At 44.4% G+C, this 14270-nt stretch overlaps 1 protein-coding gene across 1 annotated transcript in view; it reads left to right on the plus strand.

Moving 5' to 3' along the window:
* Positions 1–10761, plus strand: part of TIMM13 (translocase of inner mitochondrial membrane 13) — a 30146-nt gene extending 19385 nt beyond the window's left edge. Inside the window, exon 3 of the mRNA XM_085637934.1 lies at positions 9919–10761. Within this exon, the coding sequence (XP_085494060.1) occupies positions 9919–10017 (99 nt within the window). The 3' untranslated portion in view covers positions 10018–10761. The remainder of the gene's footprint in view (positions 1–9918) is intronic.
* The last annotated feature ends 3509 nt before the right edge of the window (positions 10762–14270 follow it).

Raw genomic sequence — 14270 nt, forward strand, 5'->3', positions numbered from 1 at the left:
CATTTGTTTTTGATAAAATATTTTTTTATTAGATTTTGAAGGCCAAAAATAATACATACAAGTACACATAACGGGCAGAACAGCATAATTGGCAATAACCCTGGCACGCACCAAGTACGACATGGGACTCGGGGGGGTATACTGGGAATGGAGATTTATTGCTTAACAGTCTTTCAGAGAGTGTCCGTTGTCCGTTTTTGGGGTTCCGTTAGGGCTTCTTCACAGTAGTGATCCTTCCAGGGTCTTCTGTTTGCCTTCTCTATGGGTCCTCCCCTCGGGAAACGGAGAATGGAGAGACGGTTAGTGTTAACTGGCCTTTTTGAATGGCTTGTTTCTCCCGCCCTCTGGTGCACAGGCAACCTACTGGTGGTTTGCCGTGTTCCTTCACACGAAGCCAGATAAGGGGTAGGAATGGTGAGGGAAGTGAATGTAATTTATGTGATCTATATTTAAAATAAGAAGAAAAGATATAGATTTTTACCATTTGAAAATAAAAAAAAAGTTATTAGAAAATGTACTGCTCCTCTGTCGGACATTTTTTTTTTTATAATCAAATTTATTGGTTTCAGAACATATAAGCAAATCAGCAAAAACACAGAGGACAATAGATCTGTTACATCTTTGAGAACAAAGCATCCCACATTTCTACACCCCATGAGGTACACATCGGTAAACTGGTTTAGCAAATCACTCCGTATCCTCCACAGTGCCCAGCCATTTACCCCACACCCTAAGATATTCCTTAGGGCATCCTCGTGCCATGTACAAAGCTTTTTCTTGGCTCGCACACCAGTCCATTCCCCTGCACCATTTCCCCAGGTCTGGTGGATCGGGAAATTTCCATGCCGCCGCTATGTCGCGCTTGGCTACAGTCATGGCTGTGTTAAAAAAATCTTGTCATTTCTGGACTGTGGGACATTTTTTATTAGCTATTGTAGGATGTCTATAATTGTGTATGGGATTGGTTGTTGTATATCATGACTGAGTCTGTGCCTGCTGTGGAGTGAAAAGGTGACCAGCATGCTGTACTCAGTACCTTACCCCCTCTCTGCCACATTGCTTATTCTTTTCACCATGTTCGTAATGCTGGTTACTTAGAATTAGCTGCGATTATTAGGCAGATAAAGCAATCTATGCAAAATCATTATTTTCAATAAATGTATTGAAAACCGTACTCCTATCTTTCTCGTGTTTTCCCAATGGCATGCATAAGTAGACAACGAAAGGGGTAAGATTGGTTTCCACAATACCCTTGACGATCAGAGTGTCATGTTCGAGGTTGCCAAAATCAGCTGCTACCCCAGGAGGGTCAGAGGTTCGATGAGGCACTGTGAGCTACCTAGGAATTGGGCAACAGCCTCTGGTGTAGACGTCCGGTCCTTTAAAAAAAAAAAGAAAAACCTTTGAAGCGATACAAACCATGTCGACCCCCCCCCCCCCCCCCCCCCCCCCGGAAATACTGATTAATCTTATCTTTAAGGTTTTGTATAGCGCGATCAAGACCCTTGTGGGTATCAGAACGCTTTACAGGGCAAATATAGGTGATAGACATATACAAAAATACTATGAATTCTGTGATACAGTAGTGGTAACTATGACAGGCTAACACATATCTACAAGATTGTATAAAATAGTTCAGGTGAATTTGGATAAGAGAATCGATTTCACTTTTTTTGAAGAATGCCACGGAGGGGTTCAGTCTCGTTTCTGGGGGCAAGGCGTTCCAAATCCTGGGAGCCATTCCTGAGAAGGTACAGTTGTATGTTTTCTTCTTGGAAAATCGTTGTGGTTTCAGTAGAAGATTATCGCAACTCCTAGTAGTTCTGTTACCACCCAATAGTACTAATTTCTCCGCTAGGTATCTCGGGTTATGTGATGCAATGCCTTGTGTGTCATACAGGCGATTTTCAAATGGATTCTGGCCTCAAAAGGTAGCCAGTTGAGGGCACGAAGGTCAGGGGAGATGTGACCGTTTCTTTTGTAGCCTGTGATGAGTCTAGCAGCTGCATTGATTGAGGCTCTTAGAGGGGCCGTCGTTGATCTAGGAAGGCCTCAGAGGGCGACACTCCCATAGTCAACTCTGGGGATTACTAGAGTCTGAACTGCCTGTTTAAAGTCATTTGCGGGTATGAAAGGTTTCAGTCTTCTCAGGATGTTCATCTGAAAATTTGCTCCCTTAGTTGCAGCGCTGTTGTGATTCTGCATATTTAGCTTATTATCCAGAGTTATTCCTAGCAATTTGGCAGAATAAATAATGAGAGGTTGACCGTCGAGTGCCGTTAGGTGCTTCATCCACTCGCGGATGATGGTTGTTTGACTGGGGGGGAGAGATTAAGAGGAATTCTGTTTTGAGGGTGTTTTTTTTCTCTTTTTTTTTTGGAACAAATTTTGTCAAATAACACACATAGATCAGAGCTCTGTGCCCCAGAAACTTCTGCATAAGAAACGTACATCATTCTGACTTTGATGGTTTTCATGAGCAAAATAGGAAAAATGAAGAGCAATACAAATGAATTATTAACATAATGACCATAACCCCATGAACCCACCCCCCCATCGCACGAGGCTGTTTAGTTTTAAGTGGTTTTTTGCAAGCTAGGTCTGTGTTTTTGGAGCGTTGAATTAAGGGACTTGATGTCCTCAATTGTATGGACCTTAAAGTGGAGTTGTGTGTTGTCTGCGTACATGTGATATTGGATGTTTGAGGAGTTGAGAAGCTCGGTGAGTGGTTCCATAAACATATTGAATAGTGTCGGTGAGCGGGAAGATCCCAGGGGTACTCCCAAAGTGACTGGGGTGGGCTTGGATAAAGATTGATTGATTGATCTTGAATCTTTGTGCTCTGTTTTGGAGGAAGTAAGTGAACCAGTTTAGGACCGTTCCAGACAGTCCCATTCTATGTTTCACGAGGTCTAGTAAGTTGTATTATTTGACTGTGTCGAAGGCTTAGGATAAGTCGAGCAGGATTAGTAAACAGGCTTTGTTTTTATCCAGTATTTGTAATGTGTCATCTATTATGTGGGTCATGTCTGATTCCGTACTGTGTCCTTATCGAAAACCTGATTGGAATTGATCGAGCAGGTTGAAGTGGTCTATGTGGTTGCTAAGCTGCATGTGAACACATTTTTCTAGTAGTTTGGCCAGGGTAGGAATGTTGGATATTGGACGATAGTTGTTCAGGTCTGACGAGTCCGTCGATGGTTTCTTAAATTGGGGATACCTGACCAGCTTTGAGGATGTCTGGGATGGTTCCTTGCAGAAGAGAGGTATTTATAACCCTAGTCCATAGGGGCACTAACATTGAAATGTAGTATTTTAAGTGGGTTGCTCGGAGAGGGTTTGTGAAGTGATAGGAGGTATTCAGGGCCATGAGCGTTTTTAGGATAGTTTCTTCGCCTTAGAAGTTGACGGTGGTCCAGGAGGCGTTGTTCTTGAGGTCGAGCTTTGCAGAACAGCTAAGCGTGGTCGCTAGTGTGGTCAGTGAAGAGGTCATGTGTGGGTCGGTATGGGATAATAGATCGTTAAGTAGGCCTGTCTTTATGTTTTCTGTCTTCGTTGTGAAAAAGGAAGCAAATTCCTCGCAATTGGGGAGTGTTTCCGAATTAACTTGGGGAGTGTGGGAGACACCCTTAGATTGAGATTTGATTATTTCTAATAATCTTTTGGGACGACTCTTGGCTTGGTCTAATTGCTCACAGATCGTCTAATTTTTCTGTAATAGGAGTTTCTCATGCTTAGTTATTTGAGGTGGGCAGAGGATGGTGGCGCACTCCATTGTCTTTCAATTCCTCTTAGAGATCTTGTGTCTTCATTTAGCCTACCATCATACCGGGGGTTTGAGTCTTTTGTGGTGACTCTTTTCAGTTGTAGGGGAGCTAAGTTGTCAAGTACCATGTTCATAGAGTGGAAGTCAGGGGTGGGGGAATCATGTCGCCCGACGCCCAAAACATGTTGATTTTTATGTTGGCCAATAAGATTTAATATCTACTTTGTCAGACAGACAAGTAGACATTAAATCACTAAAAATATACGAGCTGCGTGCACTCTCGGGTACTTGCGGCAATTAGACATGCTGACAGAAAGCCTAAGAACTTTGGAGGCGTCTGGCTAAAAGCCCATGACTGGGCTCTAGCCAGTGATTGGCTGGGATTCTTCAGCCCAGCAAAACATCACTGTTTCTTTTGTGGGAAAGCGCGGGTTAAACACTGGTGCAGGCCACCCACTCTCTGAACCAAGCTGTCGAACATGCAAAGAGTGGGGCGAGGCAGGAAACTCTTTCTCTGCTGCCTGGTCCAAGCGTCGTGGGACGGGATATCCGTGTGGTCTCTCTGCCGACGGTTGTAGAGTGGCTCGATATCCCCCATCCTGCAGTGTCCGTAGCGGCCTCACGCAGGCGCTCGTCTTTCTGGAATTGTCAGTGGCAGACGTCGAGGTGAGTCGGACCCTGAATAAACCCATTAATTATCTGCAGAAAACCGCACCATTTACTAAGAAATGTACGGAAACTGTGATGCTGCATGCTACGAGCCGGGATCAATTACCATGGGGGCGAGGGTCAAAAGGTAATTTACAGCAAGGGTATGAATTTATCACACATAACCACATTGTTAGTTAGTGCTGGGCAACTATTTTCCCTTTGCTGAAAGGCGCACTCCAGTGACAGTGATCGATGGATTCAAAAGTCACAGGAGCCCATCAGCTTGGATGTACCTTGCAGCTGGAGAGGTCTAGACTGGGTCATATTTAGTCCCAACTGTGGCCTTGCATCTTCCATGTTGATGCGGAAACATTGTATTCTGTTTACTATGGCTGTGGTTATGTCACGCGAATATGGCGTCTTTACACATGCCCCTATATGAGCAGGGCACTCTTCCATGTAAATTAAGACAATTTATGCAGCGCACCTCTTGGTAACTAATGATCGTGATATATTGGGCACTACAATAATTGAACAACACTGCCCCCTGTCATTTCCAAGGATGCATTAGTGACAGTCTGCGAGTCTTTTACTGTAAACACAGGGTATTCTCATCCCTGCAGGAGTTATTATACCTATGCCCAATGTTTGCAGTAGTGGAACTCATTTTGTTTAGGTTTATTAAGGAAAACATCAATAAAAAGACAGAAGTAAAATGTTTTTTATTTAAGTTTATGCTTTAGATGTTCAAAGTGTGCTAACACGCTATTATACATCTTCAGCATCTCAATCTCAATCACGTTCATATTGTCAAAGACTGAGATTCTCGCACGTAAAACAGACTTGGACAAAGTATCACCTCTTCACCATCTGGACACAGTGGCATGAACCAGAGCTATCAAGTGAAGTGAGAAACATGATGGGAACTATGGCCTCGACCCACTGCTTAGGTAAACTAAGTGACTAAGGCATGTTTTACTCAATGTGAACTCAATGCCACATCTTTCTACATCTGGGGTTTCCTCAAAGGGAGATGGCCACCATCGCTTTGGGTCAGTCACACCTACATAATGCCAAGAGTTTATTTACTGGTGGCCAATGCTATTTTTCCTCCCCAATTTTGAGCTTATTACGAATGCAGGCATCAGACAATGTCAACACCCATGAATGCATAATCCTATCACTCACATTCTTCACGAATGACACTGGCTGCAAGTAACAGCTCATTCATGGCTCTCCGCATCGCACACGAGACCATCCATTACACAGGACCGATCTTCCTTCAACTCAAACGTCACACCTACTGCTAAAGAATGTGTCTTTGGTACAGACTGGCCCTGCGAGTGACACTCTGGAAAATCTCCCAGTCAAGAATACGGATACTTCAAAAACACCCAGAATTTCAGACTGCGGTAAAGAATTGGCACCTCCCAAACACAGGATCCTTTCCCAGCAAAGGTCCAACAAAAGAATTGAAAAACATTACTTACCTGTAACTTAATTTGCACCTTATAAATGTTACAAATTACCATGCTGTTCATTTCGTGCTGAGCTTAGACCACTGCAAGGTGTCCTCCGTTGTTGTGCAAATTTTGGTTTCAAGCTTGTGACATGACGTATGATCAGCATGATCAAATACCCTGCAACCAAAAATGCACCATTCTGTATCACGTCATGCCTAAATACAACTGCAAGCTTGCCACAACAAAACTGGAGCACTTTCAAAACCCCCTTGCAACATCCAAGACAGATATTTTAAACCCACTGTCTACAAATTTCAGGCTTTAAAGAACCTGTTGACATGCTATAAATCAACGTAATAAATCTACCAGTCATGCAAAGCTAACGAGGTGGTAACTTTTCAGAAACTCCAGAGGCCCCTTCAGGCCCTTGATAGGAGCACGCAGTGCTGTAGAAATGCAACAACGTGTAAAACAAAATAAAAATATAGTGAATGTTTCTCTGTCAGCTCTTATAATTATGTCGGGAGTTGGTGGGACAAGTGGATTTTTCAGGACATGTCGATCTTAGTAGCATTTTGTCCCTTGGCCAAGTAGATTATTTTAAAAATTCCACACCCCTGTGGAAGTAGTGATTGGTCAGATCATGTACATCATTTAATCCATCCGGTGGGGGCGTGAAGATAGGACTAGCGGTTGCGAGTGAGGCAGGATTGAAGTTTTTTAGGTTCCTCTTCCAGATTTCTGTTCTCTTGGGTTGGACAGAGAGTAGTTTAACTGCTTCAATTGATATGGAAAGTGATGGTCAGATCAGTCGCAGGGGAAGATCGAATCCAACTGGGTGGAGTCCGCTTTGGAAATTACTAGATGGAGGGTTAAGCCTTATTCGTGGGTGGGGCTGTCACAGTGGATACAGTGATGTTGGTACAAAGATGCAGTGGGATCCAATGGGCAGGCATGGTAGCCACCTCAGAATCTGGCTCAGTCACCCAACCCTGTGAGGCGTAAATCGAGGCCATTAAGTCCGTCAGGAGGAAGGGTCTGTCTGCGTCCGGTGACTAATTGGGGGCGTCTGTGGTGGAAGAAATACGTGACACAAAAGCCTGCATTCGATGTTTGCAGGAGCCCCTTTGTCTTCTGTGGCGGTGGACCCCACCGTCAAGTCATCTCAAGAAGTTGCTCCCCTGGCAGGCGGCGAGTTGCTGCGCATGGGCTGGTTCTCAGTTAAAAAAAGAATACACACACAGGACAAAAGGGTCTAAGGGAACTTTTAGAGACCGAGCATGGATATATTCCCCTAGAAATAATCTAAACAACAATAATATCCAAGGGTCTGTAAAATAGTAAGGTTTACCGAGATACACAGTACAAAATGTCCGATGACCAGAACAGTTGTCTGGGTATACTTAGTAGTAGGACGGATCCCCATCACTCACCGAAGTGACATGCTTCATCATCTGGGTCTCCTCCTGGTTCTCAGTTACCCATTCCGCGGCTGCTTCAAGTGTGTCAGAAAAGAAGGACTTGGATGCATGAATCATGTGGAGGCGGGCTGGGAAGAGGAGCATATATCGCAGGTTCTTTACCCGTAGCTTTTGCTTGCCAGCTTCAAAGGATTTGCTTTGACACTGCATGAGGCCCGTGTAATCTGGTAAAACCAGGATTCGAGTAGATTGAAAGTTAGTGGTGGCCAGCTCGCGAGCAAAACAGAGAACCACATCTCTATCCTTGTAGTTGAACATTTTTCCAAGCATCCAACGTGGGAGGGGGCCCGCCGCCAGCGATCTGTGGGCCTGTTCCACCACAAAGCATGAGGACAAGTGCCCCCCGGGGACCCACAACAGGATATAGTTCTCTAGGAAACTCTCAGGTGCTGACCCATCCTGGAAGGCCACGAAACAAAGCTTGTTACACTGGGCCTGGGTCTCTGCATCCTCGGCCCATATCTCCAGGCTACTGGACGTCATAGTCAGGCGGGTCACTTCAGTCTTCAATGTATACACCAGGTCCCAAATGTGCCTCTCTGTGCCAGCCACTCGTTCCGCAACATTGCGAAGGTCCTGGCATAAGAGCGCAACATCCACTCCAACCTCCTCAATTCTGGTCTCCAAAGCTGACCGTGAAGCTTGGATAGCAAAAAGGATGTTGTTTTATTTATTGAATGTATATATATATATATATATATATATATATTTGTTTGTGTCTGAGTGCCCCCCCCTTCTCCCCCAACCCGCCTGCATGATGAAGGCTGAAGGGCAGTCCGGAAGGTATCAAGGAAGGAGAAGAAAGGCCACTGATCGGCCTACCGACAGAGGTAATGTCCGTGTAAGGGGAGAAGCAGCCTGTGTGCCAGAGCAATCAAATAAATGGGCAGGGGGAAAAAGGGGGGGGGGGGGGTTTGGTGGTCGCTGTCCCACTGGCACAGGGGTCTGTCCCAAACCCTGGCAGCACGAGCAGTCGGACACCCCCTCACCAGCCAGGGCGCGAGTGGCAGTCTTGTGTAGCGTCAGGGGAGCTATAAGTGGCCCTAGAGGTGAGGGAGGGTAGAAACCGCTCACCTCAGGCTCCGTCATGTAAGCGATGTGGGCCACCGGACTAACGGTCACTTGCCCCACCAACTCCCTCCTGTTGGGGTGAACAGATAAAACCAACCCTAAGGAGATGCCCCAAGCCGAGACCTCTCCTCTGCGGAAAGGCTATGATCAGTAGATTTGTCAGACCGCATCCGTCTCGCGGTCCCCAGGGCTGCTCAGCCACTGGGTGGTGCTTAGGGGGGTGGCTCACGGCTCTGCACCCGATTCCAGCGGCCCCTCTGGGGCCCGCACATACCAGAGTTCTGGAGAAGCGGCACAGGCTGAGGCCCTCACATCTGCAAGTCTTTGCCACCGTCTCCGCACTGTGCACATGCCCAAAGCCGGTCATTGCTCCCACGCCGGCCCCGGTGGAAAGAGGAGGCACAGTCTCGTCCTGGGGCCCCTAGGAAACCTACGCTAGCCTCCCAGGAGGGTGTTAGATGCTGTCAGCAGCAAGATGGGGATGGAGTCTCATCTGAGGAGCGAGAACTCAAGGAGGGAAGTCCGCCATCTTGCCCGACCTGGTCTTGCCCCCAATTGTAGATTTAAAGTAGGGGGCCTAGGTTATTTCAGACCTGAAGACATAATTTGGCTCTCCACCTACAGGCCCAGACTCAGCTCTATTTTGATTATATATAGTTCAGTCTTATGTGATGCACGTACTTGCATTACTGGTTGTAAATAAAGTTTCCTATGCTGTTTTCCCACAGTATGCAGCGCTTCATCTGCTCTAATTTTCAGTTTCAATAGATTGTACGGCAACAACTGAGAAGTGCTGACACCGTGTCTGCCAGACCGACTATCAAAAGCCAAAACATATGAAAATGAGCAACACTTTAACTAAAACGTTAGAATATGAAGGTGCTTTATAACCTAATACTGGATTTTCACTTGGGTGCCGATTTATAGAGTCAATTTTTATTTACCATTGGTCTGACTTGTACCATTTAGCTTGTCTCCCTACTCTATTAATATTGAAAACTGACTCAGTAAACAGCAACCAATGCAATGTTTATTAAGTTTCTCTATTATCATAAGAAGTGCAGTGAAAATTTTCTTGTGAAAGAGTGATCAGTAAAAAAATATATATATGTTTTGAGAGCTATGGGAAAGATGTTTACAAAAGCGATTATTCAAAAGAATAACTCCGTCTTGAGGTGGGGATATTAATCTGCTGATATTAGCTTAGCAGGAAATTGAATATAGAAATGGAGTCATATATTTTATCTACTTATTAGGCATCATCTGATTTGTCCACTGTGAATTTAAGTAACATGAGCAAAATACCCATCTATATAATTGAACCTGTAATGCATTGCATTTTCCAATAACTGCATATTAATACATTAAAAGCAATACTTCTGGCAGTGTAATAACATTAAAGTTTGATATAGATAATTTATTATGCCTCCTAGGCCGCTTATTTGGACTACTTTGCCAACATCTCTTATATGATTTTTCCCTCTAGAAATGCGTAGCCATGTGCATGGACAGGTACATGGATGCCTGGAACACAGTCTCCCGAGCGTATAATTCTAGACTTCAGCGGGAGAGGGCAAAAATGTGATGGATGCCACCCAAAGACTTGTTCAACATGTCTGGTGCAGACGCCGTTTGCCTGCAGTTGCAAGAGAGACCGGATCGAACTTCACTGCATTCGAAGATGACCATGTGAAGAGTCTAAGACAAGAGATTCCTAGGAATCGTGTTAATTTAACTGCAGTTGGTTCTTCCAGCAGTTTTGGGAGCAACTAAAAACTTATAAATCTGCATGTTTGTGATTGTCCCCATCTAGCCTCTCCATACTTCCCATCAACTGGCGAACTTGAAGCACTTGTCTGCACGGTCGGTACTCTTCTGCTTTAAAGGTCCCAACCCAGTGATTTTTGAAGAAAAGGATGGTCAGTTCCTGCTCTGTATCAACTTCAAGAACGATATGTACGGATCCACTGTACTTGTTTCAGCTACTTTTTAATAATCAGTTGCTGGCACACCGATGTCTAGGTTTGTGGGTGTAGTCTAGTGCCCTGTAAAACATTTAATAAATATCTGAAGAGGTGTCTCTCGTATGTTCAGGTTTGTTGTGTTTCATATGTACGTCCAAGAGGCTGAGATTCTATGGCAACTTTACGGATGGTCCTTCTAGAGTGGAATCATTCTGTGTTCTGCAGCAATTAAAGGCCAATTAAAAAAAGAAAATACCAAAAAAATTAAGCCAATCTGATTGTTTAAAATTCAAAGTGCAAAGGAGTAACGCGTATTGTTACTTTTTTATTAATGCGTAAAGAAAATAAACATTTTGCGTCCTGGGTATGATTATCAAATTCATTTATGCTATGGCTGTAATGCACGTCGTCTGCTTTAGAATTAAGAATCGAACATGTAACTACGAATGCCGTTAAGCGTTTCAAACAATGAACACTTAACTCTGTTAGAAGGAAATTTGTTGATTTGAAACTATAGGATGCGTCCTTTGGGGGGGGTGACTATCCTCCAAACATGCAAACCATAACGTTGAATAATTTTCATCTGGTCAGGCACCAGTATGTTGGAATGCTCAATGGAAGCAGATAATTGGTTCAGTGAGATAGGGAAGTGCACTACTACATGTTCGAGCATGTCTCGGAGGTTTATCTCCAATAATTCTAAACGTGTAAATGGAGAGTCCATGGAACTACAGGCCTCGATGACCTAAGACTATCTGAGTCGTCATTGTCAGTGAAAAACCATGTTTGTAGTGACCATACATGTAAAGGATAGTGTCAGAAATTGGATTATTATTGTGGTTGGGTGACTATCCACCTTAAGGAATAACCATAACCCTTGTCAGGGTAAACATTCTAAACTAGAAGCAATTTGTAAAGTATTTATGCAGTAACAAAACAGTAATAAGTCAAAATGCTAAACATTAAAAATCCATTACTGAATTAGAAAAATAGAGTAAATTTAATAAATAAAATGACACCAACATGCTAGAAATCCAATAAGGCTAACCAGAGATATGAAATCTTAAAGTTTTAAGTAGAAATGGCATCAATGATAGTGAATGCTTGTGCTACAGTGGAATAAAGGCACAATTTTAGGCAGACTGTGATAAAGCTCGGGTCGGATACATCAACCAGCTGTGTCCTGGTCAAAGATTTTGCCTTCTGACTTGGTTTCTAAAGTCCCAATCCACCACCGGAGTTCACTTCTAAAACCCCATAGGACCGCGGGGTAGGGACTTAAGATACTTACGGGGTGTCAGGCAGAGGCCATCATCTGAGTCCAGTCCAGGTCTGGTTGTCTCTGGTCAGCTGGGTACTTACAGTAAAAGGCCACGTGTAGCTGGTCTCTCTGAAGCCACATAGGTCTGCCAACTGACCATTGGGAGTCCAATCCTTTGTCCTGGGTACAAGTCGGAGTCGGTCCAGTCCTAAAGGGCTCCTCCTCCACAGGTCGAAGACAGCAGGTCCAGTTGTCTCCTAATTTTCCATAGGCCCAGAAAGTGTTCTGAAGTGGATGTCTGCATGTGCCATATTTATCCCATGCACTAGTTGGTGGGTGGGGGTGATATCTGGATATTTCATAACTAACAACATATATTTCCAGGAATACCTCTACCCACTTTTGCCTTATTGCAAACAAGCCCTAATGGCTTGTCCATACATTTTCAAGAAAAAGTCTGGCCATGCTAAGCTTGGGGGTCGGGGGGGGGGAGATGTACGTGTGTACACACACACTATGGTAATCCTAGTGTCCACCCGCATCTAACAATAAAATCCAGTTTGAGGCAGGCACTTGTACCTACGACAAACTTGGAGACAGAATTCTGGTAGAGCAATAGGAAGGTCCTTCAGCAACCAGACAGTGGACCCACAAGAATTGTTTTGGGATCCTGTTCTCTCCCTTTCAAGTGTCGCATGACTAAACAGACCCGTCAAGCAGGATTTGACACTACCGAGCCCAAAAAGGATACCCACTGCTCCACTCGATTTTCTGGTGATCTCAGAGGAGTCATCAACATCCATTCAGGTCAGCCTTTTTTGCTTTGGTCCTGGGAGGCATTTCACACCTATTCAAGGTTGAGCACATGCTGATAGCTGGCCGAGGCCTATACTAATTAACCTTCTGACAGTTCAGGCAGGAGAAAAGTATTTTCTAGAAGTTACCTTTGATTAAAATGTATGAAAATCTGACCCCACCAGTGAATGGTATTTTTAATAACTATTAGAAATAGTGGTTTAGTTATTTTTCTAGCTGGTCCTTTTTAGAGTTAGCAGTATTGGTACTTTAGCCTGCCACAGTGATGATAGTGTTTTGAGCCTTAACACTGTAAGGACATGGAAATATACATTTTTGACATTTCTCTTTTAAATACCTTGTACCCTACCTTGTGGGCTACAAAACCTACATAGGTGTGGCTTCCTAACGTTTAAAATGGTGTTCAAAAGTGGTCTGGGAATCCCTCCATTCAAAATTATTTCAGGGAACTTCTCTCTATTATACTGACCTTCCCATTCATACCCTGTGCAGAGGGGAACCTGGACCACAGCTGCTTCTGGCTGCTCCCGGATACCTTTTCACGTCGAGCCTAGCGGCAGCGTGCATGCACTGCTCGCTCTGCGAGGCATGCTGTATTAGGGTAATGCACTAGCAGCCCCACCCACTCTCTGCTCATACTTGTCATTGGGTTTTTGTCCTCGTCCTTCGTAAATGGTGGCTTCTTATTCATAAATGGTCTTGTTGGTACCGCCTTGTCTCCATTTGTTGCTGCCCATAACGACTGGACCTTTTTCTTGGCTCGTTACACGGCCTACTTTATCTAGAGAGTGAGCACTATTTTTGTTATTGGCACTGATGGGATCCATGGCGGCTGCTTTTTTGGTTATTTTCGTAATAAGCGCAACGCCCGCTTTAGGGACACCGCGATCATTTAACATTTTAATTTTATTTAACTTGTATATTGAGCGCAGCATCCACTTGTGGGACACTGCGCTCTGTTTAATTTTTTTTTTTTTTTTATTTCCATAGTGAGCGCGGTGCCCGCTTCAGGGACACCGCGCGCTCCTTTTTTTTTTGTTTAACACTGAGCGGGACGCCCACTTCAAGGACACCGCGCTCAGTGTTAAAGTTAAAAAAAAAAAAAGAAACCGAGCGCGGTGTCCTTGAAGCGGCGCCGCGCTCCGTTTTAAACTTAAACAAACATTTGCAATGCAATAGGTCTCGAATTTACGCAAGTTTAAGCTATTGGCATTGTAAATGACTGCCTTTTACTTGTGCTTTAAAAAGAATGCCAATAGCTTAAACTCGTGTAAATGCGAGACCAATTGCATTGCAAATGCTTGTTGGAGACTGGTGCTGAGCCAACGATCAGCTTCTTTTCCAGTCTCTCTGAGCACAGTGAGCTTGGAGTCTATCCAGTGCTGCATAACTCTGTACTCAAGATGTGATGCCACATAATTAAATTATATATAGCCCATCATAATCCTATAAGACCCTTCTACCAACTGTTCAGTGCCTTACTAAATGAGTCTACAAAGCCCACCCAAGACTAGTGTGAGGCCATACCTAACCTGGTCAGCTGCCTCTAGTGCCATTCGTGTATCCCTCCCAACAATGGACAAGGTCAACTTTGCCTCATCCAATGCTGCTTTTATCTCGGCAACTAGGGCTGCTTTTTATTCTCCTCGTCAGTGAACTTTCTCTCTTTAAGGGCAGGGGTAGCAAGATGCATCTTCCAGGCCCTCTCTGTCTGTCTGTCCTCCAGCTCTGATGGGACAAGCTGCGCAATGACTAACTACTCCCAGCGCTGTACAATGTAGGAGATGCTGCTCCAGG

Source organism: Triturus cristatus, chromosome 12 (genome assembly GCF_964204655.1).
Source record: "Triturus cristatus chromosome 12, aTriCri1.1, whole genome shotgun sequence".
Classification (NCBI taxonomy): Eukaryota; Metazoa; Chordata; class Amphibia; order Caudata; family Salamandridae; genus Triturus; species Triturus cristatus.